Genomic DNA, 20,856 nt, shown 5'->3' on the forward strand with positions numbered 1-20,856 from the left:
GCAGGGGCTCCGTGGAACTTCTCAGACACCTCTCCCTCCCTCCCTTCCTCCTTCCCTCTCTTCCTCCCTCCCTCCTTTCCTCCCTTCTTTCCTTCCTCCCTTCCCAAAGCCTTTAGACCCCCCCCAAAAGTGGGCCCTAGTGGGAAGGGGAGGTCATGTGCTCATCTTCCACCCCAACTCCCAAGCAGGTGGGGGCTAAGAGGGCAGGCTCTGCGACACCACAGCAGGTTCCAGGCCTCAGTTTCCCCATCCTCAAAGCGGGAAGAATCCTAGAGCTGTTCAGATTCATGGAGATGCTTAGCCTGAGACCTGGACTTCTCTCCCGCAGAAGCTTCACACCTATTTCCCTGTCTCCTCGCTGGGGGTGCTGCAGGAGGACTCGTCCAACATCGTGGAGCTGCTGGAGGAGGCCTTCAATGTGAGGGCAGCTCAGGCTCCAGAGTCTGAGCCCTACTGGGGCAGGGCAGGAGGTGGGCAGAGTGGGCAAGAGGTGTCTTGGGTCATGGTGGAGAAATGGGTCTGGGACAGACCAGTGAGGAAGGGTCTCTGGCTATCCCTGAGGCCCCGAGGGGCCACCTGGGCCTGGCCCTGGCTCCTGCAGGCTCTGTGATACCCCGCATGATGCCAGCCACACTTGGAGGTTGGGGTGGAGCACAACCAGGCCCCCCACAGAGCACTGATCAACCTCCTTCCTCCTTTAGCGAATCCGCTCCAACCTGGACATCCGGGCCCTAGACAGCCCCCGAGGCCTTCGGACAGAGGTCACCTCCAAGATGTTCCAGAAGACGAAGACTGGGTCCTTTCACATCCGGCGGGGGGAAGTGGTACGCCTCTGTGGGGGCAGCGGGGTGGGGGACAGGCATAGCGCCCTGCACGGAGTGGAATCGTTTAAAACAGCGGTCAAGAGCGTGGCCCCTGGAGTCAGGCAGGCCTCGGTGCAGATCCCTGGGCCTAGCCGCTTGGATGAGCCTGGGATGCTCCTCTGCTTGTTGGTTTCCTCGGCATGCAAGCGTCCAGCCTGGAGGCTTGCTGGGGCAGTAAATGGGTTAGTGTCATGAAGCCCAGAGGCCCTGGCTACTGTCATTGTTGCTGTGATTGTGACTGCGCTGGGAAGGAGGGAGTTTTCAGCCCTGAGGGAAGTGAGCAGGAGCTCGTATCAGGGATCCAGACATCTCCTAGGAACTTGGGGGCTGAGGGCCTTCGGGCATCCGTGGCCCCCTGGTCCTTGGGGCTGGGCCTGCCTTGGCTGACCACGGGGCCCCTGCAGGGTGTATACCAGGTGCAGCTGCGGGCCCTCGAGCACGTGGATGGGACTCATGTGTGCCAGCTGCCGGAGGACCAGAAGGGCAACATCCATCTGAAACCTTCCTTCTCCGATGGCCTCAAGATGGACGTGGGCATCATCTGTGACGTGTGCACCTGCGAGCTGGTACAACGCAGCCCCGCTGGGCGGGAGGGGAGAGCTGAGCCAAGCACCCAGGGGCCCTGAGGAATGAAGCAGGACTCCTGTGCCCCATATCCCTTGTGGGGTGTCCCGAGGCACACAGGAGAGCAGAATGTCCAGTGGCCCCGGTCCTGCTCCCCCAATGCACCCCACCGTGGTCTCTCTCATTCCAGCGAAAAGAGGTGCGGTCAGCTCGCTGCAGCTTCAACGGAGACTTCATGTGTGGACACTGTGTGTGCAGTGAGGGCTGGTGAGTGGGGAAGGGAGTTGGGCACCCAGGACACCAGTGGCCCCTGATGGGAAGGCTGGGCTCCTGCAGGGGCCTGGACCTGGGTGCACCTTGTGCACCTGGCCAGGGGTGGGGCGGCAATCAAAGAAACAGCTAAGGGCGGGGCACACCCAGTTGTTGGTCAAACCCAGGTCAAAGCACTTTGAAATACAGAGATATATGGGCTGTCTCTAGAAAGAGGTGTGGGGATTGAGACGGGGTTGGCTGTTGGGGCTGGGGTCTGGATCTTGGGGGACGGGCACAGGAGGCTTCCTTTTTGCTCCATGCCTTTGATATTCTGAGTCCTGTGTCATATTGCCCGATCAGAAGAGAGCTCGTAAACGCACAGCAGTAAGGGCTTTAGCTTCAGGACACTGGGTAATCTTGCCACAACGTGAGGCAGAGCAGTGGGGAAAGGACACTGGAAGGGGTGACATGGCAGGGCACTGGAGTTTAGGTCTCAGCTCAGCAACTTCTGTCTGCATGACTGGGAGCTGCCTCGGCCCTCTCAGAGCCTCAGTTTCGTCATCTGTAAAATGGGACAGCAGAGGCCAGGCGAGGTGGCTCACGCCTGGAATCCCAGCACTTTAGGAGGCCGAGGTGGGTGGATCACCTGAGGTCAGGAGTTCAAGACCAGCCTGGCCAACATGGTGAAATCCCATCTCTACTAAAAATACAAAAAATTAGCTGGGCGTGGTGGTGCATGCCTGTAATCCTAGCTACTCGGGAGGCTGAGGCAGAATTGCTTGCACCTAGAAGGCGGAGGTTGCAGTGAGCTGAGATCGCGCCACTGCACTCCAGCCTAGGCGAGAAGAGCGAAACTCTGTCTTGAAAAAAAATAAAATAAAATAGGCCGGGCGCGGCGGCTCACGCCTGTAATTTCAGCACTTTGGGAGGCCGAGGCGGGCGGATCACAAGGTCAGGAGATCGAGACCATCCTAGCTAACATGGTGAAACCCCGTCTCTACTAAAAATACAAAAAATTAGCCAGGCGCAGTGGCGGGCGCCTGTAGTCCCAGCTACTCAGGAGGCTGAGGCAGGAGAATGGCGTGAACCCGGGAGGCAGAGCTTGCAGTGAGCCAGGATCGCGCCACTGCACTCCAGCCTGGGCGACAAGGCGAGACTCCATCTCAAAAAAATAAAATAAAATGGGACAGCAAAAGCCCCAGCTTTCCTCCTGGGCTGTTTCGGGGAAGTGACCACTTCCTCCTTCAGGAGTGGCCAGACCTGCAACTGCTCCACCGGCTCTCTGAGTGACATTCAGCCCTGCCTGCGGGAGGACGAGGACAAGCCGTGCTCCGGCCGTGGCGAGTGCCAGTGCGGGCACTGTGTGTGCTACGGCGAAGGCCGCTATGAGGGTCAGTTCTGCGAGTATGACAACTTCCAGTGTCCCCGCACTTCCGGGTTCCTCTGCAATGGTGAGCACAACAACTGCGGCCAATGCTGACGGCGGGGTAGGGTGAGGACAGCAAGCATGACTTTCCCGTCAGGACCCAGGTGGGGAGAGCGAGACTTGGAATCAGAATCCCCAAGTTCAGGCCCAGCCCACTCTGGATGCCCTGAGGGCCGCCCCTGAGTCCTGCCCCAACCTGGGCCTCACTTCCCTCATCTGCAACATCCATGCCCAAGGCCACTGTTGGCAGGACTTTCCCCTGGTTTTAAGATTCCAACTCCCCTGAGATTCTCTCTGGAAGTTCAGTTCTATGCCCACCCGCCTTCTCCACACCCCTGTCTTATTAGAGTGGGTGCCACCAAGCTCAGCCCTCCAATGGCTGGCAGGTATATTGGCATTATGATCTTTCCTCTCTCCAAAGATGCTAAATTTCTGTGGTTTTGTTGTTGTTGTTGTTGTTGTTGCTGTTTTTGTTTTTGTTTTTTTTTGAGACAGAGTTTCGCTCTTGTCGCCCAGGCTGGAGTGCAATAGCACAATCTTGGTTCACTGCAACCTCTGCCTCCTGGGTTCAGGCGATTCTCCTGCCTCAGCCTCCCTAGTAGGTGGGACTATAGGCATGCACCACCATGCCCAGCTAATTTTGCATTTTTAGTAGAGACAGGGTTTCACCATGTTGGCCAGGCTGGTCTCGAACTCCTGACCTCAGGTGATCTGCCCCCGCTCAGCCTCCCAAAGTGCTGAGATTACAGGCGTGAGCCACTGAGCCTGGCCCAAAGATGCTAAATTTCTAGCTGGAGGGCCTGGAGCTTCCTCTGTATTCCCATGGGTCCAGGCCATAGGCACACAGTCTGACCAGGAACATCAGAGCTAGGCAGGATCACAGAACTCAGACAAGAGGACATATGGAAGGATTGATAGTTGAATGGAGGAGGATGAATGAAAATCTACTCATCAAATACTTATGAAGCCCTCACTGTATACTTTCCAAGCCCCTGCTTTTCTACTCTTTCTTCTGTTCTTGCTTTTGTTCACCATTTCTTCTCTTCAACTGTCTGTACCTGAGTGTGCTCAGAGAAACAGAAGAGAGAACTGGGCACCACTGGAGAAAGGCAGACAAGTGGCACAGAGGGAGGTATGAGAGAGGAAGGGAGGAAGGTGCCTCTGGAGAAGGAGGCAGGGCCAGAGTACAAAGGGATTCGGTTCTAGTCCAGAGCAGGACTTCATCCTTTGGACAAAAGGGAGTCACTGGAGGTTTTACTTTCATTTTCTAACTATTTGCATATTAACCTTGTATCCAGTCACCTTGATAAACACACTTATGAAATCTAATAATTTATCTGTAGATTCTTCTGGATACTTTGTGACATGTTCCTGACACTTGCAAATAAAGACAATTTTGTTTATTTATTTATTTATTTATTTTTGAGATGGAGTCTTGCTCTGTCACCCAGGCTGGAGTGCAGTGGCATGATCTCGGCTCACTACAACCTCTGCCTCCCAGGTTCAAGCAATTCTCCTGCCTCAACCTCCCAAGTAGCTGGGATCACAGGGGCCCCCCACCACGCCCAGCTAATTTTTGTATTTTTAGTGGAAACAGGGCTTCACCATGTTGGCCAGGCTGGTCTTGAACTCCTGAGCTCAAGTGATCCTCCTGCCTCGGCCTCCCAAAGTGCTGGGATTACAGGTGTGAGCCACCATGCCCGGCTGACAGTTTTATTTCTTTTTTCTTTTTTTCTTTTTTTTTTTTTTTTTGAGACAGTCTTGCTCTGTCTCAGCCTTTGAGACAGGCTGGAGTGCAGTGGCATGATCTCGGCTCACTGCAACCTCTGCCTCCCAGGTTCAAGTGATTCTCCTGCCTCAGCCTCCTGAGTAGCTGGGACTACAGGCATGCACCACCATGACCAGCTAATTTTTGTATTTTTAGTAGAGATGAGGTTTCTCCATGTTGGCCAGGATGGTCTCAGTCTCTTGACCTTGTGATCTGCCCGCCTCAGCCTCCCAAAGTGCTGGGATTACAGGCGTGAGCCACCTTGCCTGGCCTTATTTCTTACCTTCTAATGCTTATACATCTTATTTCTTTTTCTGACCTTATTGCATTGGCCAGGACCCATTAGAGGTTCTGAGCTAGGGGAGCAGGAGCCACATGATTGGATTTGTTTTGAGATAATTACTCTGGCTGCAGAGTGGAAGGTAGGCAGGATGGAGGCAGAGATGGAGGGAAGGAGATTCCAGGAAAGTGAGGAAGAGATGACTTCTGCCCCAGGCTAGCGGCATCCTGGCTCCCACAGCTCTGCTCCACGGGCCTTCCCTGCCAGGTGGGCAGCCTGGACTACAGGCGCAGATGTAGCTCTCATCTCCCTTCCTTGTCCCTCTCTGCAGACCGAGGACGCTGCTCCATGGGCCAGTGTGTGTGTGAGCCTGGTTGGACAGGCCCAAGCTGTGACTGTCCCCTCAGCAATGCCACCTGCATCGACAGCAATGGGGTAGGCCTGGGCATAAGACAGACAGTGTCTGTCAGCACCACCCACCCTCTCCAGAGAGAACCCTATGGAGAGAGGAGAGGGAGCAGGCAGGGATGGGGCACAGCTGGCTCACTGGTGCCCCCTCCTACCCCAGGGCATCTGCAATGGACGTGGCCACTGTGAGTGTGGCCGCTGCCACTGCCACCAGCAGTCACTCTACACGGACACCATCTGCGAGATCAACTACTCGGCGGTGAGGCTAGGACCTGCGAGGTGTGGGCGTGGGAACAGGGAAGGCACAGGGCAGGGTGGGCAGGAGGGGCTAAGCCTGATGCCACAGGAGCTGGCCAAGGGCAAGAGGTTTGGGGGGCGGGGGTCTGGCAGAGGCCCACCCAACACAGTGCCTGTCTGCCCCGTCTTTCCCCGCCAAGATCCACCCGGGCCTCTGCGAGGACCTACGCTCCTGCGTGCAGTGCCAGGCGTGGGGCACCGGGGAGAAGAAGGGGCGCACGTGTGAGGAATGCAACTTCAAGGTCAAGATGGTGGACGAGCTTAAGAGAGGTAGGGCAGGGGCTGAGGGTTGCGGTTGCTGAGAGCCTAGGCAGGGGGCATCCAACGGGGCAAGGGTGTCATCACCTGGACAGGGGCTTGCAGTCTGGGCTAAGGTCACACAGTCCGCACAGGAACTCCAGAGCTGGGAGGGACCACAGAACCCAGATAGAGGACACTGAGTCCCAGAAAAGGGTAAAAGCCTGAGCAGGAGGCACACAACCCAGGCGGTGGGACACAGTCTGGCCCAGGAAGGGACCAAGAGTCTTGGTGAGAGGCACCTGACTTGGGTAGGGGCACGCACACAGCAGGGGTACATGGTCACTCTGTGGAGACACGCAGCCTCCCCTCCTCGAGATCAGATACGTTTTCTGGACCCTGAGTTCCTGGGTGATGTCCAGGTCAGGGAAGTGGGGGAGGTAGGTTTCTAGGCTCTAATGCTCCTGAGCAGGGGAACCCCCACCACACCCGTTCCTGTGCCAGGTGAGAGCACGGCTTTGCAAGGACTTCCACTCTTCCCCAGGAGGCCCTGCCGTGGGTGAGGCAGATCCCAGAGTAGGGGCCCCCTCACCAGACCCTGGGGTCCTCTGGGGCGGAGGGGTGTGGCTGAGGTGCCCTGCTGACTGGCTGTGGGTACAGCCGAGGAGGTGGTGGTGCGCTGCTCCTTCCGGGACGAGGATGACGACTGCACCTACAGCTACACCATGGAAGGCGACGGCGCCCCTGGGCCCAACAGCACTGTCCTGGTGCACAAGAAGAAGGGTGAGCTGGTGGGGCCGGGCACAGGGAGGGGGCATGTTGTCAGAGCTTGGTGGGGAGGACAGGCACCACCTCCCCCACCTCCTCTCCTCTCCAGACTGCCCTCCAGGCTCCTTCTGGTGGCTCATCCCCCTGCTCCTCCTCCTCCTGCCGCTCCTGGCCCTGCTACTGCTACTATGCTGGAAGTACTGCGCCTGCTGCAAGGTGAGCACCCAGGGTGCCTCCCAAGGCCCCACATCCCAGGGTCCCCACCCCAACAGGGCCCCCACCCTCCACCAGAGTCCCCAACCCCCTCCTGGGTCCCCACCTCACCAGGGTCCCCTCCCTGACAGGGTCTCCACCCTCCATCAGGGTCCTCCTCAGGGTCCCCAACCCCCACCAGGGTCCCCGGCCTCCCCATGGTTCCCCCAACAGCCCACCCACCATCCCCACTCCCGCAGCTTTCTAGCCAGAGGCTTCAGCCCGTAGAGTCCAGCTGTCTGGATTCTGGTCCCACCTGTGTGACCTTGGGCAAATTACTTAATCTCTCCATGCCTCAGTTCCCTCACTTGTAAAATGAAGATTATAGAATTGACCTCAGAGCCGGGTGCGGTGGCTCACGCCTGTAATCCCAGCACTTTGGGAGGCCGAGGCGGGTGGATCACGAGGTCAGGAGATTGAGACCATCCTGGCTAAGATGGTGAAACCCCGTCTCTACTAAAAATACAGAAAAATTAGCTGGGCATCGTAGTGGGCACCTGTAGTCCCAGCTACTCGGGAGGCTGAGGCAGGAGAATGGTGTGAACCTGGGAGGCGGAGGTCGCAGTGAGCCGAGATCGCGCCACTGCACTCCAGCCTGGGCAACAGAGCGAGACTCCATCTCAAAAAAAAAAAAAAGAATTGACCTCAGAAAGTGGAGCTGAAGCTTAAATTAGTAAAGTTCAGAAGGGACTGACCCATAGCATGCACCATCACCCCCACCCCCACTTTGGCAAGACCCACACCAACACCATCCAGCTTCCCGAGTGACCGTAATGATGATGACACCCATGAGCTCCTAGCCCGAGTCATCCTGGAGCCCCAGCCCCCAGCTCAGCCCTTGCCAGCATCCGTTCTCTGCTTAGCTCAGTGTTCCTCTTTGTGCTGTCGCCACAGCATGTCCACATGACTCCATTTCCCTGCCCCCCATCACCCCATAAGGTCAGTGGGGCAAGGTCACTCTGCCCTGTGACAGATGGAGAAATTGGGGCTGAGAGGCAGGTGATAAATACACAGTCCTCAAAAGGGGCTGAGGCAAGCTGAGCCCACGTCTTCCCCAGCTCTAGTGCCCACCCAGGACCCCCACTCCATCAGCCATCGGTGGCCAGATCCCTGAGAGCACCTGCTCTGGGGTCAGCCACGTGCAAAGGGCCTGGGAGCCACAACAAGGAAGAAAGGTCCCTGCCCGCCAGGAGCTGGCGGTCATAAGGGAGAACGGACAAGAGAAAGTGTGGAGGATGGCATGGCTCAGAGTGGGGACTGTAGGCGGCAGACCACACTCCGTAGTAACCCCCAGTGTTGTGGGATATTAATGTGCATTACATAGGCAAGGAGTTATGTGATCAAATAGGTTTGAGCTAGGCACGGTTGCGCGTGTCTGTAGTCCCAGCTACTCAGAAAGCTGAGGCAGGAGGATCACTTGAGTCTGGGAGTTTGAGGCTACAGTGAGCTATGATTATGCCACTGCACTCCAGCCTGGGTGACAGAGTAAGACTCAAAAATTAAAAAAAAAAAAGAAGGTTTAAGAAACAAGTTTCTTAAATTTGTTTAAGTTACAGTGGCTCACGCCTGTAATCCCAGCACTTTGGGAGGCCAAGGCGGGTAGATCACTTGAGGTCAGGAGTTCGAGAAAAGCCCGGCCAATATGGTGACAGCCCATCTCTACTAGAAATACAAAATTAGCTGGGCATGGAGGCGAATGCCTGTAATCCCATTTACTAGGGGGGCTGAGGCAGGAGAATTGCTTGAACCTGGGAGGTAGAAGTTGCAGTGAGCCGAGATCGTGCCACTGCATTCCAGTCTGGGCAACAGAGCGAGACCCTGTCTCAAAAAAAAAAAAAAAACGGAAAAAGAAAAGAAACGAAGAAACAAGTTTCTTGTCTGCAGGACTTCTCAGAGGCTTTGGTATAGTCCTGTGCCTAACCTGCAAGAGGGGTATGGGGAATGAATTCAGTGCTTCCCAAGTGAATCTGACCACAGAACCTTTACAGAGCACCCGGCAGGATGAGGGTTCCACGGCGCAAACTTTGGGAGCCCTCTGCCCCCATCCCCCTCTATGCCCTTGTGTGCCATGCTTACACCCTGCCACCACCTGGATATTCTGGTGTCTGGGAAGCCACTGTCACCCCTCTGGACCATTGGCATGGGGCGGGGTGGCTGGAAGGGCTTACCTGGGCCAGGGCAGCTGTCTCAGGCCTCACCCTCACCCACCTTGTCTCCTAGGCCTGCCTGGCACTTCTCCCTTGCTGCAACCGAGGTATGGGCCTGGCATCGCAGGGGCAGCAGGGGATCTGACTGCTCTTTCTCTGAGCTGGGGTGGAGGGAAGCCGAACTTGGAACGGCAGAGGCTGGAGGCTCTGGGGTCCCACCGGATGAGGTTGGGCTGTGCAGGTCTAGGGAGGGGTGCCGTGCTGAGGACCCCATCCTGCAGGTCACATGGTAGGCTTTAAGGAAGACCACTACATGCTGCGGGAGAACCTGATGGCCTCAGACCACCTGGACACACCCATGCTGCGTAGCGGGAGCCTCAAGGGCCGTGACGTGGTCCGCTGGAAGGTCACCAACAACATGCAACGGCCTGGCTTTGCCACTCATGCTGCCAGCATCAACCCCACAGAGCTGGGTGAGGGCAGGGCTGGGCGCCACAGCTCTGGGCAGTGCCCTTCGGGCCCTCTGTTCCAGATCTGGGATCACAGCACGCCTCTTCTCTGGGTGTGGGGTGCAGGCACAGGGCTCAGCCACCTTTTGCCCTGTCCTGATGGTGCTATCAACCTCGTGCCTCGGTGTGCGTGGCCTGCTGGCCAGGCGTCCCCCGATCCTAGCATGGTTGCTGGAGGGATGCTCTGTGGTGCCCGTCATGCAGGGGGCTGACCACCTCCATCTCACCCCCTCCCACCGCCTTTCCCTAGTGCCCTACGGGCTGTCCTTGCGCCTGGCCCGCCTTTGCACCGAGAACCTGCTGAAGCCCGACACTCGGGAATGCGCCCAGCTGCGCCAGGAGGTGGAGGAGAACGTAAGGACCCAGGAGCTAGGCCTGGCAGGAGATGTGGGTATGAGGGCGGGTGAGGTGGGCAGGGCAGAGCGAATGCGGTCGTGGCACCGAGATTCATTAACTAGGGGAGAGGGGCCTCTCTGGACCTGTGCCTGGCAGGGGGCATCCTGGGATCTGTTTCCAGAGGGCAGGAGGCCAGAGCCTGGGCCCAGGATGCTGCCCCACGGGGCATGCCCCAGCCAACCCTGAGGATCTCTGGGTACAGAGGCTGCCTGGCTCCCTGGGTCCCCAGCCTGAGGGCTTGCCATGGGGTGGCCTAGGCCCAGCCTCACGCCCCTCCCTTGCCTGGCAGCTGAACGAGGTCTACAGGCAGATCTCCGGTGTACACAAGCTCCAGCAGACCAAGTTCCGGTGAGTCCCGGGGTGCCCGGGTTGGGTGGGGGAGCCGCTCCTACCGGGACTCCAGGAGCTGAAGCCCCCAGGCAGATCAGGCCTCCACTTCAGGGCTATCTAGCTCACAGCGCCCTCTTTGTCCCCACAGGCAGCAGCCCAATGCTGGGAAAAAGTGAGTAGAAGACTCGCGGGTGAGAGGGCTCCCACTTCCTGCCTGCCTGTCCCCAGCCCAGCCACTGCCTCGTCCGTCCCTACTCTATCTCCATCCCATAGGAAAGGAGGGTCGGATGTGTCCGTCGGGTTCGGACCTTCATTCGTTCCTTTGACCATTTCTTCAACAAATGCTAGTGTGAAGTGCTTGCTATGAAGTGACCCCTCGACTAGAGCAGGCAAAAGCAAATCAACCCAGTCCCTGCCCTCATATAGGTGACCGTCCAGCCCCCCACCCAGTACCAGCGATAGCAGGTACCCATCTCCATCCGCTCCAGGGTCCAAGACCCTGATCTTGGGTGCACCTCTGGGGGCCAGGCAGGTTACCGAGAAGATGGGCCAGCAGGTCACACACCTCTTTCCCCAGGTCCTACTCCGAGTCCTGGCCCTTCAGGGGGAGAGAGAGGGAGTGAGGAGGGGGTCTTGATGCAGGGACAGAAGAGCTAGAATCACAGCACATGGCCATCAGTAAGAACCGTTGGCTGGGTGTGGTGGCTCACACCTGTAATCCCAGCACTTTGGGAGGCTGAGGCGGGTGGATCACCTCAGGTCAGGAGTTTAAGACTAGCCAGGCCAACATGGTGAAACCCCATCTCTACTAAAAATACAAAAAGTAGCCGGGTGTGGTGGTGGGCACCTGTAATCCCAGCTACTTGGGAGGCTGAGGCAGGAGAATCCCTTGAACCCGGGAGGCAGAGGTTACAGTGAGCCGAGATTGCGCCACTGCACTCCAGCCTGCGCAACAGAGTGAGAATCTGTCTCAAAAAAAAAAGGAATGGCTGACCAGCATTTCTGATCCTGCTACGAGCCAAGCATCGTCCTAAGGGCTTTCCGTGTGTGGTCATCTTATCCAACCCTCTCGTCAAGCCTGTGAGGTAGATCTCACTGCTGTTCCCATTTTGCAGATGAGGAAGCTGAGGCTCAAAAGGGTTAAGTGACTTGCCCAAGGTTACCCAGCTATCGAGAACTAGAGCCAGGGCTGGGGCCGCGGCAGCCTGGCTTGAGCACTCACACCCTTAGCATCTTGCTGTCCAGCCCTTGATGAGGTGGGCAGAGAAGCCCATTTCACAGAGGAGGACGCTGAGGACAGGGAGGCGCCATGGCTGGGCTGAGGCTGCAAGGTAAAGGGTATGGGGCTGGCATAGGCCTGGAGCACTGCCTGCCTCCGAAGACCCTGCACTTCTTGCTGTCTTACATCCTGGCCCCTGAAGGGGAGAGGACAGGCAGGAGGGACAGGGCAGCAGGTGCCAGCCTGACCCCTCTGCTGCCTGAACCCTCCACCCTCGACCCAGGCAAGACCACACAATTGTGGACACAGTGCTGATGGCACCCCGCTCGGCCAAGCCGGCCCTGCTGAAGCTTACAGAGAAGCAGGTGGAACAGAGGGCCTTCCACGACCTCAAGGTGGCCCCTGGCTACTACACCCTCACTGCAGACCAGGGTAGGAGGGCAGGTCCCCTGTGCCACTGCCTCGCACCTCCCGCCCGTGTGGCCCTGTGACCCACCTCTGACCACCTCCGAACTCCCACCCAGACGCCCGGGGCATGGTGGAGTTCCAGGAGGGCGTGGAGCTGGTGGACGTACGGGTGCCCCTCTTTATCCGGCCTGAGGATGACGAGGAGAAGCAGCTGCTGGTGGAGGCCATCGATGTGCCCGCGGGCACTGCCACCCTCGGCCGCCGCCTGGTAAACATCACCATCATCAAGGAGCAAGGTGGGTCAGGGTGCGGAGAGTGGGGGAGGCAGACGGGGGCTCGGGGGCACTGGTTCCTCCTGCTTAAGTGGAATTGCGACCTGGCCATGTGGCCTGGGCTAGTCACTTAACCTCTGCACGCCTTGGCTTCTCCATCTGTAAAATGGGTAAGGGCTCTTTTACGGAATACAGGGCTGTTCACCTCGCCACACTGCCTGGTGGTGAGCGCTTAGTAAATGGAAGCTTCTGTTGCATCCTCATAAGGGCCAGACCCTTGCTCCTCTCTATCTAGAAGAGGGGTTGGCCAAGGCATCACACCATGGACATCTGAGCTCTCCTCCCACCTGTGCCCGAAGCCACAGGCCTCAGGCCTGTTCCTGCTCTGCTCCAGCCCTGGGGCTGAGGGCTCCATCTCTGGTCCTGCCCGTGCCTGGCCTCCCTCCTCTGCCTGGCCCTTCCAGGATGTCTGGACACTTTGTTCCAGACCCACTTTTTGTTTTCTTGAGACGGAGTCTTGCTCTGCCATGCAGGCTGGAGTGCAATGGCACCATTTTGGCTCACTGCAACCGCTGCCTCCCAGGTTGAAGTGATTCTCCTGCCTCAGCCTCCCGAGTAGCTGGGATTACAGGCGCTCACCACCACACCCAGCTAATTTTTCTATCTTTAGTAGAGATGGGGTTTCGCCATGTTGGCCAGGCTGGTCTCGAACTCCTGACCTCAGGTGATCCACCTGCCTCGGCCTCCCAAAGTGCTGGGATTACAGGCACGAGCCACTGCGCCCGGTCCCTCACCTTTTTCTGGAAGGATTTTCCGTTTCGCTCCTGTGCCTTTCCCAGAGGGCAATGCATAGAGGGAACCAAGCGGACAACTGGATTCTGGGCTGGGCTGGGCTGGGCAGGGCCGCAGGAGAGCAGGAGGTGGGAAAGGACTGGGCCCAGCACGCTCTGACCAATGCCCGGGCTCCTTGCAGCCAGAGACGTGGTGTCCTTTGAGCAGCCTGAGTTCTCGGTCAGCCGCGGGGACCAGGTGGCCCGCATCCCTGTCATCCGGCGCGTCCTGGATGGCGGGAAGTCCCAGGTCTCCTACCGCACACAGGATGGCACCGCGCAGGGCAACCGGGTGAGGCTCCGCCACAGGGTCGAGGGTCCAGCCCGGGGGGCTGCGTGGGCACTGCATTGGGTTCCCAGGACAAAGCAGCACATGGCAGCTGCTTGAGTCCCTGGATGCTGGCCGTGCCCCTGGCTGGCCTCCCAAGGACACGTCCACCTGCTCCTGCCACCCTGTGGCAGGGGAGTCTCACCTGCCCAGGGTGCCAGTGACACCCTGGGTGAGGCTCCATTGCTGCCAGGGACTCAGGCCAAGAGGGCTCTTTCTTCCTTCATGGGCCAGGGACCTGCCCAGACCATTCCTGTCCCCTCCTACAACCCAGGATCCACAGGGTAGCCAAACCGCTTGGAGATAAACTCCCCCTGTATGCCCCAGTCCGGGGGGCTTTGGGCTTCTTGAGCTGGGATCGAAGACCCCATGTCCCCAGGCCCGACTCCCCAAGGGCTGTCACAATTTGCCAAGCAGCAAGAGCAACCCTTCAAGGCAGGGAGTGCCGTAGCTGGACCAGCATCACCTTCACTGCTGAGCCCCAGTGCTAGGGTACAGCCAAACCAGGTGGCACACAGGCTGGACTGGGTGTACAGGCTTCATAGTTTTGTTTCTTTTGTTTGTTTTGTGTGGGGATTTTTTGCTTCTTAATTTTTTGGGGAGACAGGGTCTTGCTATGTTGCCCAGGCTGGTCTTGAACTCCTGGACCTCGAGTGATCCAGCCACCCCGGCCTCCCAAAGTGCTGGGATTACAGGAGTGAGCCACCACGCCCAGCCTAGTTTTTGTATTTTTAGTAGAGATGGGGTTTTGCCATGTTGGCCAGGCTGGTCTTAAACTCCTGATCTCAAATGATCCTCTCACCTCGGCTTCCCAAAGTGCAGGGATTACAGGTGTGAGCCAGTGCACCTGGCCTTTCTAGTTTTTAAATGTTGGCAACAAATCCATAATTAAAAACAAAGGCCGGGCATGGTGGCTCACACCTGCAATCCCAGCACTTTGGGAGGCTAAGGTGGGAGAATCACTTGAACCCAGGAGTTCAAGACCAGCCTAGGCAACGTGGTGAGACCGTGTCTATACATATAATTTAAACATTAGCTGGGCATGGTAGTGCATACTTGTGGACCCAGCTACTTGGAAGGCTGAGGCAGGAAGATCACTTGAGGCCAGGAGGTTGAGGCTACAGTGAGCCATGTTCATGCCACTGCACTTCAGCCTGGGCAACAGAGTAAGAAAGACCCTATCTAAAAAAATAATAATAATTAATTTTTTAAAAATCAAACAAAAAAACAAAGAAACAAAACCTGGCACTGATCAAACAAAAAAACAAAGAAACAAAACCTGGCTCAGTGCAGTAGCTCATGCATGTAATCCCAACACTGTGGGAGGCCCCAGTGGAAGGATCACTTGAGCCCAGGAGTTGCAGGCCAGCTTGGGCAACATAGTGAGACCCTGTCTCTACGTTAAAAAAATAATAATAATAAAAAAGGCCAGGCGAGGTGGCGTATGCCTGTAATCCTAGCACTGTGGGAGGCCAAGGCAGGCGGATCGCCTGACGTCACGAGTTCGAGACCAGCCTGGCCAACATGGTGAAACCCTGTCTCTACTAAAAATACAAAAATTAGTTGGGCATGGTGACACGTGCCTGTAATCCCAGCTACCCGGGAGGCCGAGGCAGGAGAATCGCTGGAAACCAGGAGGTGGAGGCTGCAGTGAACCGAGATCATGCCACTGCACTCCAGCCTGAGCGACAGAGTGAGACTCCGTCTCAAAAAAAGAAAAAAAAAATTATCTCAAAAGTAATAAAGTCTTGCCTCCCTGGGCCCACAGGCCCATCCGGCAAACATAGGGGAGCATGTAGTCAGCAGGCCCAGGCTGCCTGGCCACATCCTATTTTTATTTACTTCTTTTTATTGATAGGAACTGTTCTTATTATTTTTCCAATGTCCCCCCATAAAAATTCCAAAGAATAATTTTTTTTTTTTAAGAGACAAGGTCTCCCTCTAGTCCAGGGTGGAGTACAGTGGCACAGTCCTAGCTCTCTGCGATCTTGAACTCCTGGGCTCAAGCAATCCTTCAACCTCAACCTCCCAAGTAGCTGGGACTACAGATGTCCACCACCACACGGCTAATTTTGTGTTTTTTTTTCTTTGAGACGGAGTCTCACTCTGTTGCCCAGGCTGGTGCAGTCTCAGCTTACTGCAACCTCCGCCTCCAGGGTTCAAGCGATTCTCCTCCTCAGCCTCCCAAGTAACTGGGACTACAGGTGCGCACCACCACACCCAGCTAAATTTTGTATTTTTAGTAGAGACGGGGTTTCACCATGTTGGTCAGGCTGGTCTCAAACTCCTGACCTCGTGATCCGCCCACCTCAGCCTCCCAAAGTGCTGGGATTACAGGCGTCAGCCACCGCGCCCGGCCATTTTGTATTTTTAGTAGAGATAGGGTTTCGCCATGTTGCCCAGGCTGGTCTCAAACTCCTAGGATAACATGATCCTTTTGCCTTGCCTTCTGGTTATCCTGTTACACTTGTATAAAGATGCTTTGAGGCTGGGTGCAGTGGCTCATGCCTGTAATCCCAGCACTTTGGGAGGCCAGGGCGGGCGGATCGCTTGAGATCAGGAGTTCAAGACCAGCCTGGCCAACATGGCGAAACCCTGTCTGTACCAAAAATACAGAAAATTATCTGGGTGTTGTGGTGTGCACCTGTGGTCCCAGCTACTCGGGAGGCTGAGGTGGAGCCCAGTAGGTGGAGGTTGCAGTTAGCCGAGATAGTGCCACTGCACTCCAGCCTGGGTGACAGAGTGAAACCCCTGTCTCAAAAAAAAAAAAAAAAAAAGCTTTGATATTTGTTTTTTAAAACATTTTCTCACCTTTTTATTTTTAAAAACTTCAACATACAGAAAAATGGAAGGAACGATAAAACTAGCACCCATTTACCCTTTACATAGATTCACCCATTGCTAATATTTGCTTTCTCTCTCTTTCTATATAGATAGCAACATAGAAACATAGATAGAGATGTGGACATCTGTATCTTCACATTGATTATACTAGTACCTAAAATTAGTCCATATTCCAGCCAGGCGTGGTGGCTCACACCTGTAATCCCAGCACTTTGGGAGGCCGAGGCAGGTGCATCACCTGAGGTCAGGAGTTTGACACCAGCCTGACCAACACGGAGAAACCCCGTCTCTACTAAAAATACAAAAATTAGCCAGGCATGGTGGCACATGCCTGTAATCCCAGCTACTAGGGAGGCTGAGGCAGGAGAATCATTTGAACCCAGTGGGTGGAGGTTGCACTGAGCTGAGATTGCGCCAGTTCACTCTAGTCTGGGCAAAAGAGCAAAACTCCATCCCAAAAAATATATAAAATAAAATAAAATTCGTCCATATTCCAATGTCCCCTTGTTCGGATGTCCCAATAATGTCCTTTATAGCTTTTTTCCCCCCAATGCAGGAACTAATCAAGGATTTGGCATTGACTTTTGTCACGTGTCTTGACTCCTTTAATCTAGAGAAGTTTCTGGCTTTGTCTTCCGTGACACTGACTTTTGTTAAGACAAGTTCTCGCTCTGTCGCCCAGGCTGGAGTACAGTGCCTCACTGCAACCTCTGCCTCCCGGGTTCAAGCAATTCTCCTGCCTTAGCCTCCCCAGTAGCTGGGATTACAGGCACCAGCCACCATGTCGGGCTAATGACACTGACGTTTTTGAAGTATCTGTGTAGGTTGCTTGCAGGCAGCTCCCTGGTTTGTTTTTTGTTGTTGTTTTGTTTTTTGTTTGTTTGTTTTACAACTATGGGTCTCACTTTCTGAGTTGGGTGGCATGAGGTTGCCTCCCCAGCCATGGCCCTGGCTGCTGCCCCTGGAATTGAAATCTTGCCCTGAAGTGCCACCTAGTGGTCTTCTGTGTGAAGGATTTTTTTTTTTTTTTTTTTTTTCCTCCCAGTTCTTATTCTGGAAAGCTCAGGCATGCTCCACGGCATTGAAAGGAAGATGGGTGGCTCACGCCTGTAATCCCAGCACTTGGGAAGGCCAAGGTGGGCAGATCGCTTGAGGCCGGGAGTTCAAGACCAGCCTAGGCAACATAGGGTAACCGTGCCTCTACAAAAAAAAAATTAGCCAGGTGTGGTGCACGCCTGTAGTCCCAGCTACTCAGGCGGCTGAGGGGAAGGACGGCCTGAGCCCAGGAGGTCAAGGCTTCAGTGAGCCGTGATTGTGCCCCTACACTCCAGCCTGGGTGACAGAGTGAGACCCTGTCTCAAAAACAAACAAACAAACAAAAAAACACAGAAACGTGGCTGGGCATGGTGGCTCATGTCTGTAATCCCAGCACTTTGGGAGGCCAAGGTGGGAGGATCACTTGAAGTCAGAAGTTCGAGACCAGCCTGGCCAACATGGTGAAACCCCATCTCTACTAAAAATACAAAAATTAGCTAGGCGTGGTGGCAGGTGCCTGTAATCCCAGCTACTCGGGAAGATGAGGCGTGAGAATCATTTGAACCTGGAAGGTGGAGGTTGCAGTAAGCCGAGATCATGCCACTGCACTCCAGCCTAGGCAACAGAGTGAGATTACGCCTCAAAAAAAAAAAAACACAAAAACCTGAACCTCATGTAAGTACTCCACCCAGCAAGCAGGGATGGTCTCTGCAGCGTCCATGAGGTTGGGTGGGAGCGTGTGGCCATGACTCTTGCCTCAGCCCCCAGCCATGACCCTAACCCTGACCCCCTCTACTCTCAGGACTACATCCCCATGGAGGGCGAGCTGCTGTTCCAGCCTGGGGAGGCCTGGAAAGAGCTGCAGGTGAAGCTCCTGGAGCTGCAAGAGGTTGACTCCCTCCTGCGGGGCCGCCAGGTCCGCCGTTTCCACGTCCAGCTCAGCAACCCTAAGTTTGGGGCCCACCTGGGCCAGCCCCACTCCACCACCATCATCATCAGGGACCCAGGTAGGCAGAGCCTGGGGGTCGGCTTAAGCAGGAGGAGAGGGAAGACTGGGGGTCTCTCAACTAGGTCTGCCAGACTTAGCAAATCCAAACACAGGACGCCCAGGTAAATCTGAATTTCAGATAAACAACATACACGTTGGTAGGATAAGTATGTCCCATGCAATATTTGGAACATTCTTATCCTTTTTTTTTGCAAAATGGGCTGGGTATACTGGCTCACGCCTGTAATCCCAGCATTTTGGGAGGCCGAGGTGGGAGGATCACTTGAGCCCAGGAGTTCTAGACCAGCCTGGGCAACATAGTGAGACCTCGTCTCTACAAAAAATAAACAAATTAGCTTGGCATAGTGGTGTGCACCTGCAGTCCCAGCTATTCCAGAGGCTGAGGTGGGAGGATCACTTGAGCCCCTGGGGTCTGGGCCGCAGCAAGCTGTGATGGCACCAGTGCACAGCACCTGGGCCGTGGAATGAGATCCTGTCCCTCAACAAAAAATAATCTTGTTGCTTATCTGAAATTCAAATGTAACTAGGCATCCTGCGTTTTATCTGGCAACCCCACAGCCAGAGAGGCTGAGATCATGTTGTCACCACACAGCAGGAATTCTCCCATCAGACAGACCCTGGCCCTTTGGCTTCGGCCTCAGTTCCAACTAACATGCAGGTGCTTGTGGAAGGAGTGGGCCAGTTCGTTCCTATCAGCCCTCAGCCTCCCCGCTGGGAGAAGGCCTGCCGGGCAGATGGGAGAGGAGGGAGATACTCAGGGTACAGTGTGGAGATGGGGTGGGGAGCAAATGTTCTCATGTGGAATGTTCCCTGAACTGCCAAGGGAGAAAGGGGCAGACCAACTCCCTCCTCCTTCTGTTCCTCCAGAGACCCTCCTGGGTCCTCCGCCAAGCTTGGCAGGATGCTCTATGTGGCAGCAATGGGGCACCAGGTCTCCAGAGACGCGGGTGGGCAGGTCTGAGTTGAATGCGCTGGGCAGAGCGCCCTGGGTGTTTAAGTGGGTGTCTGGCGCCCCCTGGTGGCAAAGGGGGATCTGAGTGATTGCCCTGCCCCGACCTAAAACCCATTAGATGAACTGGACCGGAGCTTCACGAGTCAGATGTTGTCATCACAGCCACCCCCTCACGGCGACCTGGGCGCCCCGCAGAACCCCAGTGCTAAGGCCGCTGGGTCCAGGAAGATCCATTTCAACTGGCTGCCCCCTTCTGGCAAGCCAATGGGGTACAGGGTAAGGCGGGGGGCTGAGGGCCACGACAGGTGGATGGGCGGTCTGGCACCAGCACTCACAGAAGAGGTGGGCTGTCCGAGGCCAGGGCCCCCTGAGAGAGAGCAGACAGTGGAACCTAGCACAGGCAGTCAGAGGGAAACCCGGTCTGTGCTGGGGAAGAGGGAAGACCCATTCCTGAGTTTATCTGACATTTGCCCTCCGTCCTAGAATGGGGCCCCCTCCCACCCCCGCATGGGAGACACCCCCACCTGCTCTGCCCTAGTCCTGACGTGTGCGCATGGCAGATCTCTCAGCCCCTCCCTCGGGCCTCAGTGTCTCTCATCTGTGCAAAGAGGACAGTAAGGGCAGAGGTCAGCGGAGGGACAGGCAGCTTGGGTGCCTGCTGCTCCCCGCTGACCAGGACCCCTGTCCCTGGGGGTAGGTAAAGTACTGGATTCAGGGTGACTCCGAGTCCGAAGCCCACCTGCTCGACAGCAAGGTGCCCTCAGTGGAGCTCACCAACCTGTACCCGTATTGCGACTATGAGATGAAGGTGTGCGCCTACGGGGCTGAGGGCGAGGGACCCTACAGCTCCCTGGTGTCCTGCCGCACCCACCAGGAAGGTGAGGCCTCGCCATGTCTGTCCATTTGTCCCCTGGCTGCCCTGATGCCAGCGTGCCCAGCCCTCCCTCCCTCTGCCACTGACAGCACTCTTCCTGTATCCCCCGCTCCCTAGTGCCCAGCGAGCCAGGGCGTCTGGCCTTCAATGTCGTCTCCTCCACGGTGACCCAGCTGAGCTGGGCTGAGCCAGCCGAGACCAACGGTGAGATCACAGCCTACGAGGTCTGCTATGGCCTGGTCAACGATGACAACCGTAAGAACCAGATCCTTCCTGCCTGCCCACAGGGAGAACAGCTATGGAAGGGGAGGGGACAAAGCTGGAGGGAGCTCTCGGTCACTCCCTGGACCTGCTGTGCAGGGCACTCGAGGCCTTCATCCTGGTCAGCAGATAAGCCTGAGGCATCTTTAGGGTTTTGGCCAGATTTGGGCTGGGTTGCATTCTAAGACCAAACCCAGAAGGTTGCAGGGTGGGTGGTTACCTATGCGGAGTGATGTCACAGGCCCAGGGGTACCCCTCCCCATGCGGGTAACCAGGGAGCTCACACGTGCATGGTTTTCTTAGGGTGAGAGGAAAGTTACCGGATTT

The 20,856-nt window shown here is 56.2% G+C and overlaps 1 protein-coding gene across 9 annotated transcripts in view; it reads left to right on the forward strand.

The window, feature by feature from the left end:
• ITGB4 (integrin subunit beta 4) overlaps window positions 1–20,856 on the forward strand; it is a 37,290-nt gene that overhangs the window by 9,946 nt on the left and 6,488 nt on the right. For all 9 annotated transcript variants that reach the window (XM_063718948.1, XM_063718945.1, XM_063718943.1 and 6 more), the window contains 22 exons: window positions 329–418; window positions 702–824; window positions 1,268–1,429; window positions 1,618–1,694; window positions 2,928–3,130; window positions 5,485–5,588; window positions 5,722–5,820; window positions 5,999–6,128; window positions 6,756–6,878; window positions 6,973–7,079; window positions 9,336–9,369; window positions 9,544–9,735; window positions 10,022–10,125; window positions 10,457–10,515; window positions 10,646–10,669; window positions 12,000–12,148; window positions 12,241–12,420; window positions 13,370–13,518; window positions 18,236–18,440; window positions 19,513–19,670; window positions 20,092–20,272; window positions 20,386–20,523. In XM_063718948.1, coding sequence (XP_063575018.1) covers window positions 329–418; window positions 702–824; window positions 1,268–1,429; window positions 1,618–1,694; window positions 2,928–3,130; window positions 5,485–5,588; window positions 5,722–5,820; window positions 5,999–6,128; window positions 6,756–6,878; window positions 6,973–7,079; window positions 9,336–9,369; window positions 9,544–9,735; window positions 10,022–10,125; window positions 10,457–10,515; window positions 10,646–10,669; window positions 12,000–12,148; window positions 12,241–12,420; window positions 13,370–13,518; window positions 18,236–18,440; window positions 19,513–19,670; window positions 20,092–20,272; window positions 20,386–20,523 — 2,791 coding nt within the window. The remainder of the gene's footprint in view (window positions 1–328; window positions 419–701; window positions 825–1,267; window positions 1,430–1,617; window positions 1,695–2,927; window positions 3,131–5,484; window positions 5,589–5,721; window positions 5,821–5,998; window positions 6,129–6,755; window positions 6,879–6,972; window positions 7,080–9,335; window positions 9,370–9,543; window positions 9,736–10,021; window positions 10,126–10,456; window positions 10,516–10,645; window positions 10,670–11,999; window positions 12,149–12,240; window positions 12,421–13,369; window positions 13,519–18,235; window positions 18,441–19,512; window positions 19,671–20,091; window positions 20,273–20,385; window positions 20,524–20,856) is intronic.

Source organism: Pongo abelii, chromosome 19 (genome assembly GCF_028885655.2).
Source record: "Pongo abelii isolate AG06213 chromosome 19, NHGRI_mPonAbe1-v2.0_pri, whole genome shotgun sequence".
NCBI lineage: Eukaryota > Metazoa > Chordata > Mammalia > Primates > Hominidae > Pongo > Pongo abelii.